Source organism: Nelusetta ayraudi, unplaced genomic scaffold, assembly GCF_046127955.1.
Source record: "Nelusetta ayraudi isolate G7.1 ecotype Tasmania unplaced genomic scaffold, CSIRO-AGI_Nayr_v1 ptg000026l, whole genome shotgun sequence".
NCBI lineage: Eukaryota > Metazoa > Chordata > Actinopteri > Tetraodontiformes > Monacanthidae > Nelusetta > Nelusetta ayraudi.
This window is the reverse complement of record NW_027466076.1, coordinates 7,155,204-7,169,609: the sequence shown is the minus strand read 5'-3', so window position 1 is coordinate 7,169,609 and position 14,406 is coordinate 7,155,204. Positions and strand designations below refer to the sequence as shown.

The following is a 14,406-nucleotide window of genomic DNA, read 5'->3' as shown; positions in this document are numbered from 1 at the left end:
TTTTTTTTTTAAAAAAACGTCTTTCAAAGGTTTTCTTTTTGGCCGGAGAGTTTATGGAAACTCAACTCAATATAAGTGAGTTACAAACGCTTCCCTCCCTCCCTCTCTCTCTCTCCTTTCTTTTGTTGTTTGTGTTCGACTCTCCACTCGTTTGTCTCCCAGTGGAAACATACAAACGGTGACGAGGAGCCAGATGGAGCCATGAATCCAGACTGGAGGCCGTAAAAATGTAAAGGTTCATTGTTAACTCTTGGACGTGGGGGGTTCGGGGGGGTGGTGAGGTATTGATTCGGGGGTGTGTGTGTGTGATAAGTAAAGCGTCGCAGTTGTCAAACAGCCGCCGACTGGCCGAGCCTCATAAACGCGTCCTGGTTCTCCGTCAGATTTAGAGGTTTGTGTCCAAGCGCGCCCGCTGGATCTCCGTCGCTCCGTTTCTCATCTCTGAGCTCGGCAAAGAACTTCAAAAGAAAAAGAAAAACGCAAATTTCTCTGCAAAAAAAATCCGCATTGTCGCTAATCATCACCCTGTCGCTCTCTGCGAAAATTCTTCTCGCCGTCTGCTCAAGAACGAGTCTTAATTGCAACGCAGGAGCATTTCACGGTTATAAATAAAGCAATCTTATTGTGTCTGCATTGAAATATATAACCGAGTTCACCGGACACATAATACCCATCGTGAGATGATGCAATAGAAAAAAAAAAGCCTATAAAAATGATTTTTTTTTTTCTTTCTGGGGGTTGAATGACTTCATTTCTGCCGCAAGTTGAAACAACAACAAGCAGCGTTTCAGCCGGTTGCGTCAGCGGGAGTGAGACACTGTTCGCAGTACAAAGTCAAATCCAAAAATTGAACATGTTAAGGGGGCCTCTCTCATGGCCTAGCGGTGTCACTTCCGCTTTGCGTCAGTGTTATTTCTTTTTCAAACGCACGTCCGCGCGGGAACGTGAGGGAGGCTCCGTCTGCAAAAGTTCATCGCGGAGACTTCAGCGTTTTGCGCGAGCTCAAAACGTCTATTTTTTTTTTTTTTTTTTTTCGTCGAGGGGGAAATGGAATCTTCAAGTTTGACAGCCCACTCTGATCATTTGAGTCGCTTCGTGAAAAAAACAAAAAAAAACAACACACCTGGTTTTTTAAACGCCGCGTTTGAAAGGGATACGAGGGAAGAAGGGAGTCGGTTCGCCGCCGAGTCAGACACAAAGAATCTGGCCAGTTTTCAAAAATGAAGCAGCTCGGGCAGATTCTGAGCGTGTTTCCTGCACCAAAGAAAAACAAAAAAAAAAACAAAGGAAAGCACTCGCTTGAAGTGGGTAAAGAAGGGGGGCTGGCAGGGTGGCACGGTGATGTGAGACGATAAAGAAGTTGTTTGCCAAAGAGGAAGTTTACGACGCGAGACAGAGATTTCAATAAATAACGTTTAGCACCCTCCCTGTTGTTGTGCTTTCGCGTCAAGTTAACTTTCGGCAACGCTTTATGAAAGTTTAAACGTCGGTGAACCTTGAGTAACAGAAAAACACCAAAACAAACCAGGAAAAAAAAACAACAAAAGTCTACAAGCTAGCTCTGTCACGGTGGTCCGCAGACATTGGCTGACGTTAGCTAACATTGGCAAACGCCGTCAAGCGATAAACTAAGCGAAGCTAAACTAAGCTAACCAAGCTAACTAACTAACGAACTAAGCTAAATGTGCTACTTTCTGAAGACATATGGAGGGTAAGTGATCCAGTGAGGCGACCTGCTAACATCTGAATATTGGGACCTTTCACAATAAGAGCGTGGTCATTGAAATAACACTCTGGAATACAAATCAAGTGTCCCAATATTTACAAGAGGCTTTTTTAAAAGTGTATTCCATGGAAAAGTATTTTCAATTGAATTATTGCTGCCATTACTCGTGACTGTGCGTGAGCGCATGTGGCTGCTTTGACTGGCCGACCTGTGCCGAGGTCGGTGTGCTCCTGGGACATGTGCTGACTCTGGTGGACCCATTCGCCGTTGCACTTGAAGAAGATCTGAAGAGCCGGCTGGGCTTGACACCGCAGCTTGATGGGGTTGCTCTTGACGATGTAGGCATCAACAGGCTCCTCCAGGAACTGGGGCAAGGCTGCAGACTGGCCGCGCAGCGCTTCGCCTCGGGCACCTGAACAAAAAAACAAAAGAAAAAACACACAAGAAAGTGGAGAGTCCAGCGTGAGTCAGACAGAATGACTGAACAAAGGGGAATTAGTGGCGTGAGAAATAATGGAAGCCAGCAAAAGAAAAAAAGAAAAAATAAGAGTGGAGCCTCCAAAGTCCAGTGTTTACACACACACCCACACGCACACACACACACACACACACACACACACACAGCAGAGCCCTGGAAGACACAGCCATGTCGAGAACAGTTCTGACACTCGCAGGAAGTATTCCATTTTGTTGAAGTTCACAGCAATGCGCAGGAACGGCGCCGCGGGGCGTTTGGGCAGAAACCTCGGCAGCCCTTCGCTTCGCCGGTGCAGAAAGTGGCTGACGACAACCTAGCGTCTTTTTCCCACTTTTTTTTTTTTTTCCACTCAATATTTCGTTCTTCGGCCTTCTGCTCCCATGTTGAACTTTGAGGACTCTGCCGAAGGTCGAACTTGTGCAGCAGCAGCACCTCGGTGCGCGACGTGTTCTTTAGTTTTGCTCGTGTCTGCGCGCATTTCCCGATTCAAAGACACCGTGTGCGTGAAACCACAGCAGCAGCAGCAGCAGCAGCAGCAGCAGCAGCAGCAGCAGCAGCAGCAGCTGCCGCGTCAACAAGGTCGAAGGACCCGGAGAGCATCGTCGTCACTCTGCAAACATTTATTATCTCTTATCGCCGAAAAATTTCCATCTGGGGGAAAGGCCACTGTGGTGTTAATCCTTATCTCCCGATGTCTCATTTGATCTCGCGGCTTCCTTCCAGCGGCTGCAATATCGGAGGGGTGGGGGGGGGGCGGCAACATGGCGAGCACAGTCGGCGGCTTGAGAGCTACAGGATCCTGCTGGCGCGGTCGCAAGCCGGGGGCGGGGGGGAGCGCCTTCCCGCAAGGTCAGAACGAGACAAACAATATCGAGTTCTTCAAAATGTCAACGTTCAATCCGGAGCTGCGGCCACGCATGAATTAATCTGATTAATCCAGTGATTATTTTCTTCCACTTAACGGTTGGGAAATAAATAGTGTAATAAATAATGTGTTGAAAAGGCGAGTTTGAGACATAAAAATGTATCGATTATGTAATTACCCAGTAATTACAAAATAAAAGCAGCACATTTAAGGAAACTGAGCTTCGATTCAGTCGATCAAGTTTTGTGAATCGATTCGTTTCGACAAATCGTTCCTGATCCTGGGATCAAACGCATTAACGGCCGACACAAATCTGCTGCAGACGGTCTGAACACACACAGTCTGTCGGAACCTCCGGTAGAACAAAGCTCGGTTTTGATGCACCGAGGAGGCGGCGGCCCCGGCCGGCGGACGACGGCCCGGACAACACGCTGGCAACGCGACAAAAGCTCGCCGCCGCCGCCACCCGCTCCTTTCTTCCGCTGCCCGTCCGATGGTTCGCTCCAGTCGGGACGCACGCGTGGCTTCTCCTGCAGCTCAGCGAGTGTAATTACACTCCCGCTAATCCCCCCGCCGGTCGGCCCGGAACCTCTTTCATGCATGCGGCGAAGAAAAAAAAAAAGGGCTTTAGCCGGCCAGACTGTCCGGCGAGCGGGCCGAGTCTCCGCCGAGCGGGCCGTACGCGTCTCGCCAGTGATGGGCGGGTACCTGTGAAAAAGCCCATCAGGATTAGAGGAACCTGCTCCCCGGCTAATCTAATCCTCCCCGGCCCCTGGCTGCCGGATGTCTCCTGATTGAGGGGAATAGATAAAAGGCTCTGCGTGATTCCCCCGGCTGTGAAAAATCACAGCACTTGTTTTGCCGAGTCCCCTCCCACCCCTCTCTCTCTCTCTCTCTCTCTCTCTCACTCCGTCTCACTCGCTCGCTCGCTCTAAACGACACTTTAACGTCCTCCCCCTCTCATTCCTGGCGCCCAGGTTTGAACAAAGAGACGCGCTTTTAATTTGAAAAACGACCAGCCCGCGCGGGCTCTCGCCTTTCATCCCCGCAGAACAGCTGCGGTGTGCGTTTGGGGCTGCGTGGAGCGCTGAGCGCGGCGCATGCAGCGCGGATGCTAAAAACAAAAGAATGTGAAAGAGCGTCCAGGCTGACAAAGGCGTCCGTGTGAATGGCGGTTTCTGCTAATGGATCAGGTGTTGGATGCGAACACTGAGCTTTAAAAACCTCAGCAAATAAATATCCAAAACATCCTCGGTGACAACATCCCCAGGCTCTTCTTCTTCTTCTTCTTCTTCTTCTTCTTCTTCTTCTTCTTCTTCTTCTTCTTCTTGTCTTTTCCCAGACATTGAAGCCCTTTTGGTTGAGAGCGTGACACGAGGAAAAAAGAAAGACGGAGGCGGCGGAGGAACGAGCGCCCGCTGGAAAGGAGCGAGCGAGCGCGGCGCTGCGGAGACGCTAAACGTCTCGGCACTCGACCCGTCTTTGCTCTCGCTAGACGCTTCTGAGCCGCAAAGTGAGAGGCGCAGAGGCGAAGCCGGCAGGCGGTGAACGCGGCGCCGGAGCTTCTCTGAAGAACGCCGCCGGAAGTCGGCCGTACAAAACACGCACGCGGATGCGCGGTGAGTGCAAACTTTACCGCAGCGCTGGCCAATCAGGAGGCTTCTGAGACCGTGGCCTCATTTGGCAAGAACACCCTCTTTAATTTGTTATGGGTGTGGGGCTTATTTATAATTACATATAATAAATACTTAATTACTTATTTATTAATCATTTTTTTTTGCTATTGCTTATTTTCCATCCGTGGGTCCAGTGGAAGAACCAAACCTGAACAATGCTAACAAAAAAAACAAAGAAAAAAACCCCTCCAGAACACCGCGTATTTAGCCTTCCGTTTACAGCGTCCTACTGAAAAGCGTTGACGAGGCCCCTTTGTGACATCGCAGAGGGGACAAATTTCCCTGTTGGCATTTCTGAGGAGCCGAGAGCGCGGAGTCAGCAGAGTCCAGCGACGACACGCGCCGTCGTCAAGAAAACATTTGTCCGGTTAATTGTAAATAATACGCACAACCTTTAAAAGGGGGGGGCCCGCTCATGCGATGTAACCAAAGACCGGCTTGGCAGAGATACAATTTATCATTCTCACTATTAGCATAGCGTTTATAGCTATCCTTTTTTTAAACGATTCAAAAGCCAGATCTTCTCTGTTCGGACCTCCCGGCTCGGAGACGAGATGCGCTTGAACCCAAACCCGGTCGCAGGGTCGACTTCACGCGATTCTCTTATTTGCGTCTCGCCTCATTTACCACATTGAGACATCAGCGGCGAAAGACCCGGACGCCTCCTCCTCCCGTCAAGTCAAGATCCCCCCCCCCTCCCCCCCCACCACTCCCCGTCTTCCTTTTCTTCTCTCATCTGTTCGTCCCGCCTCCCTCTCAGCGACTTGACAGGCGCCCGTCCTGGAAAGGCGTCGGCCCCACCTCTCGCACTTCAAAGGCGGTGGTGCAACCTGGGACCTGAGGGGGGGGTTGGTGCAAATGATTTTTCGATTTCCCCGAGCAAGGCGGCCAGCCGGCTCCCGCCCCCCCACCCCCACCACCCCCCCCCCGCCCCGCCCCCCGGCTCTCTAAACATGCAACATTAAAGGGAATTTGGGGCCTTTTCATGTCGGACGCGATGGCGCCGGCCGCTTTTAGCAGAGAGTGAGAGAAAGTCCGGCTGACTGGACTGATTTGGTGGTCGGCGGCCGGGAGGGAAGGAGAGCCGCTGCTGCGGGGAGCCATTTGGAAAAGGCTGAAGGCAGGCGAGAGTTCTCCTGACATCTACTTCTAGCGGACTGCAACTTCCTGTCCTGACACACACACACACACACACACACACACACACGCACGGAAAAAAAAAAAAATCTTATCTGCCCGATGACGGCGGTGGAGATAAGAGACTCCTCGCTCTTCCAACAAGGTCAGCGGAACGTCACCTGCCGGCCACTTTGTGCACCAAGCAGTCAAACTTCAGCTTCCTCTTTTGAGACCAGGGAATCGAATTCCAAACAACTCTTCTGTCTTCTCGCCGGCGACGATGGGACGGAGTTACTGTGACTGCGAAGATCTATTGGGAAGCCCGGAAAAAGGGTTCTACAGTCACCAGCATCTTGAGCTTCTGGTTCATTTCCATTTGGATGTGTGTGTGTGTGTGTGTGTGGTGCTGCAGGTGAGCGGTGATCGGAACCCCAGCGCTCGTCTACCAGTTGCTAAACCGATGAACACTTCTAGCTGTAGCCACGTTCACGACTTTATGGCAATTTCTTATTGGAAATGTATTTATTTATTCCGCATTCGAGCCAATTTTCTTTTTGCGATTCAGACCAACACAAACACTTGAACCAGTTTGTCCGTATTGACAACAGGTCATTTTTAGTCATTCTGCAACCATTTTTGGTGGCCCCGGCTGGCCAGACGATAGAATGCGTTTTTTTTTTGTTTTTTTTTTATTTTAGGCACCTCTGGTGATCAAAACGAAAAAAGGCACAAAGAAATGAGAGTGAGGTTTGCGAGGGAAAATTTTTTTCGAACTTCATGTTTAAAGATGCAGAGAAAGTTTCCTCCGGGGAGAAAGAGGAGCCACCTGCACCTGCTGCACTTCCCCAACGCTTCTCCTCCTCGCCTGTCGTTCTGCCTTTTCTTTTCCTGTTCCCGAGCAACAGTCCAGCGGCGACGAGGGTCCTTTTAGTTTCTGCAAGTGCTAGAACAGCTTGACGCCGCCATTAAAGTTTGTTACGGTCAAATTCCAAGCGCGCCCGTCCTCCCCCTCCCCCCCCCCTATTTTGAAGCATCCCTGCAAATAGCAGGTAATAATCAGCCCAGTTCCTCCCTGAATGGCCCGGCCTGCCTTGCAGCACGGCTGGAGGCGCAGCCGCAGCGTACGGGATGATTATTTAGAATGCATGCGCACAAAACATGTTTCCTTGGTGTGAAAGGCTCATAATGGAGAAAAATGCGCTCTGTACTTTCGGCCGCATGCCACCAGCACTTCTCGCATGCGTGCGAATCCGAACGCAATTTCGATTTTTTTTCCATCCGCCCGTCCATGTTCAATCCCCGCTTCTTCCTGAGCCCAGGGTCCTCTCACTGTTATTATTTAGTATTATTTTACCACTGACTTCAAGGCGACCATCAGCGAGAAGCTTAGTCCGTCTCCCCGCGTTTCCATTCAAAACAAACGGGAGACACTGAAAATCGTACTAGTTTGAATCGATCTCACATCCGTCTGGTAAAGGAGCCCATTTTTTAACGAGTTGACAAATTGGAAAAGCTGTCTGCGACATTCAGGCCGGCTAATCAGATTGGTTACTGGATGTGATTAGCAACAAACCCTGTGGCATGGCTAGCTATATATAATTCAGGTTGAAGCAACCCTGGCTGCAGGCAGCCAGTTTTCCATATGCAAAAGCCATCAGTGCTGTTGCACGTTCCTTTAAGCTGAAAACGCCAGTCAAGCAGCTAATCCTGCTAATCTTGCTAATCAACAGCGAAGAGCCAGCTGTTGTTTGGCGAATAGCTGCCGTAGCTTGGCTGTTTTTTCTTCCTCAGTGGAGCTTACCGACAGGTTACGGAATCCACAGGAACTCTGAGACCAATGGAGGAAAAAAATATAAGTGGCAGACGAGCTCGAGGCCCCTGACGAAAGCTAATTGGTCCAACTGCCGCGCTAGATTGCGCTACGAGTGCAATTAAAAAAATATTGGGGACTTGTAGCCCGAAATGTGGTTCAACTTTTGGAGTAAATTTGTCAGATGCTCTTATTTATTGAAAAACAAACAGCATTAATATTCCCAAATTGCTGAATCTCAGAGAAGGCTGGGGGAGGGCGAAATGCACATGACGTGTTTTATCTTTCTGAAAATGAAAGAGGAGAAGCACAGTTCTCCAACCGCTTCCACTCGCTTGACAGCTCCGGGCATTAATAAGCAGGAAGCAGCTGCTCGGCCATGAATTAACAAACAAATCTACTAATTTATTCCTAGTTTGTTAATTAAGAGTCGGTGGCATAATTATTTGTTAATTACACCACCGTGTTGACATTTCCGCTGCAGGTTTGTGATATAAGCCTCAGCTCGGCTATACGGAGGAGGACGCCCGTCGGCTCGCTGCCGCCGCCTTGACCGACTTCGCGAGGCTAATAAATGAGCGCGTAAATACAGCTTGTTAATGGCCGACGCCGCATTAATTATATGTACACGGCGAGGAGCGCGCGGGCCGCCGTGCCCCCGCTGACGATCTCGCTCCTCGGCGGCAGATGGACGGCCCCGGCGGAGGATCAGAGGTGAAGCTGGCAGCGGAGGTGGGGGAGGAGGGAGACGGGAGACGGGTGAGGCAGATGACGGGTGGGTGGTTGGAGATGGCGAGAGGCACCGGGAGGGGGAGGGCGGAGCATCTGCTGAGAGCAACCCAGAGCACGGCGAGAAGAAAAAAAAAACGAAAGGAAGAACGAACTCACGGAAGAAAGAAAGAAAGAAAGAAAAGGGGGGAAAAAAAGCAGCGCTTTTTACAGGAAATATGTGCAAAGGCAAATCCAAACAGACAAGAAGACGCCTTTTAAGATTTTTGGCCCCGCAGAGGGATCGAAGCCCCCCTCGCTCGCACGCATGCCGTCTCCCCCCCGGCAGACTCTGCTGAATGACAGCTCCTCCGTGGGGGGAAGATAGTCGGCGGCGGCGGGGGAAGATTTCTTGATCTCCCGCACGCGGCGGCAAAATGGGGCGCGGAAAAAAGTCCGTAGAGAAAAGCGTAGAGGCGCCGCGACAACGGCGGAAGAAGAAGGAGAAGAAGGAGAAGAAGAAGAAGAAGAAGAAGAAGAAGAAGAAGAAGAAGATTTCGTTTGATTTTTACAACCACGTGTTGGTTGTAAAAAATATTTACGGAAATGATTTAAAAGGAGACAAACTGGAAATTCTGCACATTTCTCACACAGACATAAATTTATGGAAAAATAAATGAATAAAAATAAATAAATAGGTAAATAATGAACAAAAACAATCAAACAACCGCCCAGCCAGAAGAAGACAATTCATTGTGTTGAGTGATGAGAAGCTCTCAAGGTTGTTCAAGAAGAAGAATAAGAAGATTTGATTTTTATAACCACATTTTATTTACAGAAAGAAACCGAGAAGAAGAAGAAGAATAAGATGATGATGATGATGATGATGATGATGATGAAGAAGAAGAAGAAGAAGGAGAAGAATAAGAAGAATAAGAAGAATAAGATGATGATGATGATGTTGATGATGAAGAAGAAGAAGAAGAAGGAGAAGAAGAGCAGCTCCAGGGCTGGAGGTGTCGTTGTGACGCGCCGACAGGTAAGGAACTGCTTAGCAACGGTGCGCCGACACACCAGCTGGATGCGCGCGGCCGCCCTCCCAGAACCCGACTGCCCGCCGCTACCGGGGTTTTGTAATTTCCGTCTCCTGCATTAGCAAACTTCTTTTTCCAGCCTTTCCGACACTCAAGGATTTAATAAGGCGCAACCGTTGAAGAACGAGCGCTCGGGTTCGTTGTTGTGACATCGTCTGCCTCGTCTCCATCCTGACCCCAGGCCAGACTGCGCTGATCTCCCGCTCGCTCGCTCGCTCTGTCTAACATATCGGTTCTTTGCAGGCAGAACCACACAGGCAACACATATCTGCTTCGCCTCGCAGGCTCTTAGGGGAAAAAAAACAACAAAACAAAATAATAAAAAAAAAAGAAAACAACAACCCTGCACGGCCTCAACAGAAAAGGATGCCGGAGCACTTTGTTCAAATATTGATGCAAAGCTCTCATCTGTCAACTCAGGACACACTGACTTGTGTAAATATGCGCATGTGCGCTCCAATATGTGTGTGTGTGTGTGTGTGTGTGTGTGTATGTTGGCAAAGACCCTTTTTCCACACGCGCGCCAGATGTTGCCCAATCAAAACAAGAACAGACAAATGTTTACTCTGCTCTCCGATGGACTATTTCACACTAAGATTACCATATTTTTCATATCTCTCCGCTTCTTTTTTTTTTTTTTCTTTTTCTTTTTTTCAGATGTGCTTTTGTTCGTGCAACGCAGGAAAGATGAACAAAACAAAATAAAACACATCCCCGCTTTCTCTCCGTCGACAATGCTCAACACCCACAACAGGTACCGCTCTGCAATTTTCCCATCTTGTGCTTCCTTCTACTTTGTGCTGTGGTGCTAAACCAAAAATCAACGTCAATTCAATGTCCATTAGCAAGGAGGAGGTAGCACACCAATCTCCAATGGAGGACAGGTCCTATTTAGTTGGTCATGAAAAACCACATGCTAATGTTTGGTCCTGATGGTCTGGCTTATGCACTGACGTAGGCCATCAGGCTGAGATGTTAGCGTACGGTTCGACACGGCCAAATAAATTGGTGCAATAAGAGGCCAGTCCTCAAGACTGGTGTGTGCTAGCTCTTTGCTAAATGACACTGAAATATCGCATATATCCTCATCCATCGAGGATATTTGACACTCAATATATTTCGATGTTATAATATAAGAATAATCATCTAATTAGAAGAACATTCATTTCCTTTCCAACAGTCAGATGCGTCATTTGTCAAAGTATCACATCCAGTTAAAACCACTTGAACAAATTACTGCATAGAAGCACCAAGAGCTAGAAAAACGCCCGTGTGATACTTATTAGAATATACATTGTGCAATAAAACCACACGTGGCTCCTCCCTCCTGCTGTCGAACCGTGGTGGTGCAACACGAGGGCCTCCTTACAAGTGCACTTTATGAAAATTACACGCTTATAAATAATGGACACGCAAGAGAGTTAATTCCAGTGACTTTATCCGCGGAGAATCTCCGGTTCTCGCACCCCCCCCCCCACCGGCGGATTCCTTCAAGTGTCCCACTTTATTTTGACCTTTGAAAGCAACACGATGATGCTCCCCCGCAGAAGGGGACGCGTTTTTTTGGGGGTCTTTCATGCACGAAGGAGTCGCTACGGGGGGAACTTCTTTCAGGGTTGAAGAGAGACGACAACGGCGGCGGCGGCGGCGGCGGCGGCGGCGGCGGCGGCGGCGGCGGCGGCGGCGTGCGCGCGTTTTTTTCACGCGGGCAAACGAGCGCGACCCGGCAGGTTTCGTCGGTGCACGCGGCGGGCCTGCGATACAGTGCCTCCGACTGCGCGTCAACCCCAAACACCCGGGCGGTGCGCATGCATCTTCATTGGTGTTGTGACAGCTTGCCAGCCCGGCTCTGGCAGACGGCAGATAGTGCTTCCCTCAGCTCCGCTCGTAATCAAAGAGTAAACATGCCAAAGTAAAAAAGTGGGTTACCTGGGTGTCAAAACTTACCAAAACAAACAAACAAACAAAAATTCCCACCTCCGTGCTCTCAAACGCCGCCCTGCGATGCACCCGGACAAATTTGAAGGAGACGGGGGGCTCACGGAAGCAACTTTGATATGTGTGTGTGTGTGTGTGTGTGTGTGTGTGTGTAAGGGATGCAGATGAGTTGAGCGTGCTGATCAAAGACCTTGCAGGGAGAAATGTTTTTTTTTCCCCCCCTCAAAAGAACCGACAAGTGTGAACTTGAAACAGGGCAAAAGCGTTTTAAGTTTTATATGTGATATAATGAAAACGGCAACACATGGGCTGTGTCTCAATTCAGGGTCTGCATCCTTCGGAAGGAAGCGTCCTCCGTCGGAAGGAAGCGTCCTCCGTCGGAAGGAAGCGTCCTCCGTCGGAAGGAAGCGTCCTCCGTCGGAAGGAAGCGTCCTTCCGAAGGATGCAGACCCTGAATTGAGACACAGCCCATGTGTTGCCGTTTTCAGGAAGCGCGGAGGACAAATTGCTCCTAAATGAAGTCCCGCGACGCGCGGGGGCCTTTATTAACTTGTGTACACTCGCGCCTAATCTCCGCTGTTGCTCCGGCGTGTTGTCGAGTGGCCAACCTCCAGCTGACAGCGGCGGCGGACAAAAGGAAGTTAATTGCCGACTCACTCCTTCTCATATAGCCTTTGATCCGTTTTGTCTTCAGCCCCCCTCCCCTCCCCCCGTCTCGGAAGGAACAGCAACATAATTAAAGGCATTGTGCGGCCGGATAATCTCGGCCGCCATCGCGCCGCGGCCGACCTGACAGCTGCCTTCCGATCGTACGAGCGCCGGCCGCTTGATAAATAAGTGAAATCCTGGAAAAACAATCCTCTCGCGCTCCACACCCTGCTTTTTTTTTTTCCCTCCCTCATCGCCACCGCGCAGCTACTTTGTGCCGGAGTGTTCTAACACAATTTCCGAACAAAAACCTGCGACTCCATTAAAGAGGGATTGGGGGAATAAATTACCGCCGGGGAGCAAAAAAAAAAAAAAAAAGATTAGCGTAGCAAAGTTTAATTCAAACAATGCTGTTCCCCCGTCTTATCATATGCTTAGCTGGGTGAAACCATATTTAATAAAACACCTAATACGATGCTAGATTACCCAGTGCACTTTTTCTTTATTAGTGTCATTTATCACCCCCCCCCTCATATACTTCAGTTTACCGCGACACCGTCGGTGGAAAATGTTGTAACCGAAGCGCAGTACAGCGTACGCGCCGAGTCGATAGCATTGAGCGGGGAAAGGTAACGGGGTAAACGTGGGCGCGGCCCAAACAAAAGAAATCGTTGCCGCAACGTGACGCGTAAGCTCAAGCGAGACGGGCGAACGCCTTTGTGCGACACTTTGCACGTCTGAGGGTCTCGGCCGCTTTGGAGCCAGAAGCCCCCGTCGAGTCTTTCACCGGCGCCCGAGCGAAAGCAGGTGGGTCGACCGCGAGTCCAGTTGAGTCCCGGGGTGCGTCGGCGTCGCGGCCACAGCGTGGAACAGATTCGCAGTGTGTGGCGGCAGCGGGCGTCTCCCCGAATTAAGGAGAAGCGCTGTGTCCGTCGATCTCAGCTCGGGGGTTTGTTGCCGGTAATCATGCCACCGACAATGTGTTTTCAGCGTGGTTCTTTCCATTCTTTTTCTTTACTTTCTGTTTTTGTGGCGCTCCTGTGAGTGGTTCACCGCTTGCTGTTGGATGGATTTTGGACAGCGGGGGGGCTTAAGACGCCGCCTTGGGGGGTGCCACCCGGGGGGCGATTGTTGAGGAGGTCGGAAACCGTCCGCACGGCCGGATTCGCTGGAATACGACAGCGAGGCGTTTTTTTTTTTTTTTCTCCTTCTTTTTCCTCGCTGTTCCCCCGACCTGAGTTTAGAAACGCTCTGGCGTTTGCCTGCTTTTCTGTGGAAAAATAACAAGAGTTTCTCTGATCCCATCCAACCAACGTCCAACGAAGAGAGCTGCATTATTCAACGCGGGGGTCTCCTCGGGTCAAAAACAACCAGACCCAGTACACGAGAAAATACTCCAAACAATGTAGGTTTGCGCTTAAAAATTCTCCCTGATGCTTAACAAATGATAAAAAAGAGAAAGAAAGGAAAAAAAAAGAAAACGAGCGACGCCGGGCGGCGCGGCTTATACAACGCAGATCGTTGTTTGTTTGGTTTTTTTCCCCTGTTTTGAAGCATTGTCGAATGAAGGGCCGCCTAATGTACTTATAAATCCTCAAAGATACTGAGGAATTTAATACGCTCCGTCCTCGAGTCAAAACATCATACATCAGACCGGGAATTATATAAATATTCATCCTGCGTCAGCCCCCGCCGCTGCACATTGTGTTTCGCAGTCAATCCTTTAGCTCTACATCAGAGATTAAGAGCTATCTGGGGTTTTAATGCTAGCTTGAAGACACTCGCGCCGGCTTATCTGGAATTTGGAAACACTCTCCCGCTCTGTAAGGTGTTAACCTTTCGCGAATACAGTCTGAGGCGCTCGGCTGTCAGTTTCGACTGCGGCGCCTCATTCCTTTTTAAAGAGAGGGGAAGTCGCGGGGGGGTCGGGGGCGGGGGGGCGGGAGGAGAGAGAAAAAAGGTGGCGCACGCCAGCCGCCTGCGACACCTGGTAATGACCCACACCTCTTGAAAAGAATCTAAAATGAGACCATAGCTGAGATTAAAAAAAAAAAAAAGTATACCGAGGAGGGAGTTGGCGGTCTCCCGACATTTAAAAATTCATTACAATCAAGCACCTATACAGTGCTTTTCCATGTCTCCCAGCATTCTCGCGTGCATCAAAAGAAGGGGAGGCGGAAAAAAAAATCTCTTTCCCTGCCCCTGAAAAATGCAACAAAGGAGGGGGGGGGGGCTTCACTCCTTCCTCACACCTCGGCTCTGATTTTTCCTCGGCGACAAGAGGACCAGAGAGAAGAAGAAGGAGAAGAAGTCCAGTTTGCGGTGCATTAGCTTCGGTCCCGGC

At 49.8% G+C, this 14,406-nt stretch overlaps 1 protein-coding gene across 2 annotated transcripts in view; it reads right to left on the bottom strand.

Annotated features, from left to right (window-relative positions):
• unc5da (unc-5 netrin receptor Da) overlaps positions 1–14,406 on the bottom strand; it is a 239,964-nt gene that overhangs the window by 74,032 nt on the left and 151,526 nt on the right. For both annotated transcript variants that reach the window (XM_076029434.1, XM_076029435.1), the window contains exon 4: positions 1,935–2,138. In XM_076029434.1, coding sequence (XP_075885549.1) covers positions 1,935–2,138 — 204 coding nt within the window. The remainder of the gene's footprint in view (positions 1–1,934; positions 2,139–14,406) is intronic.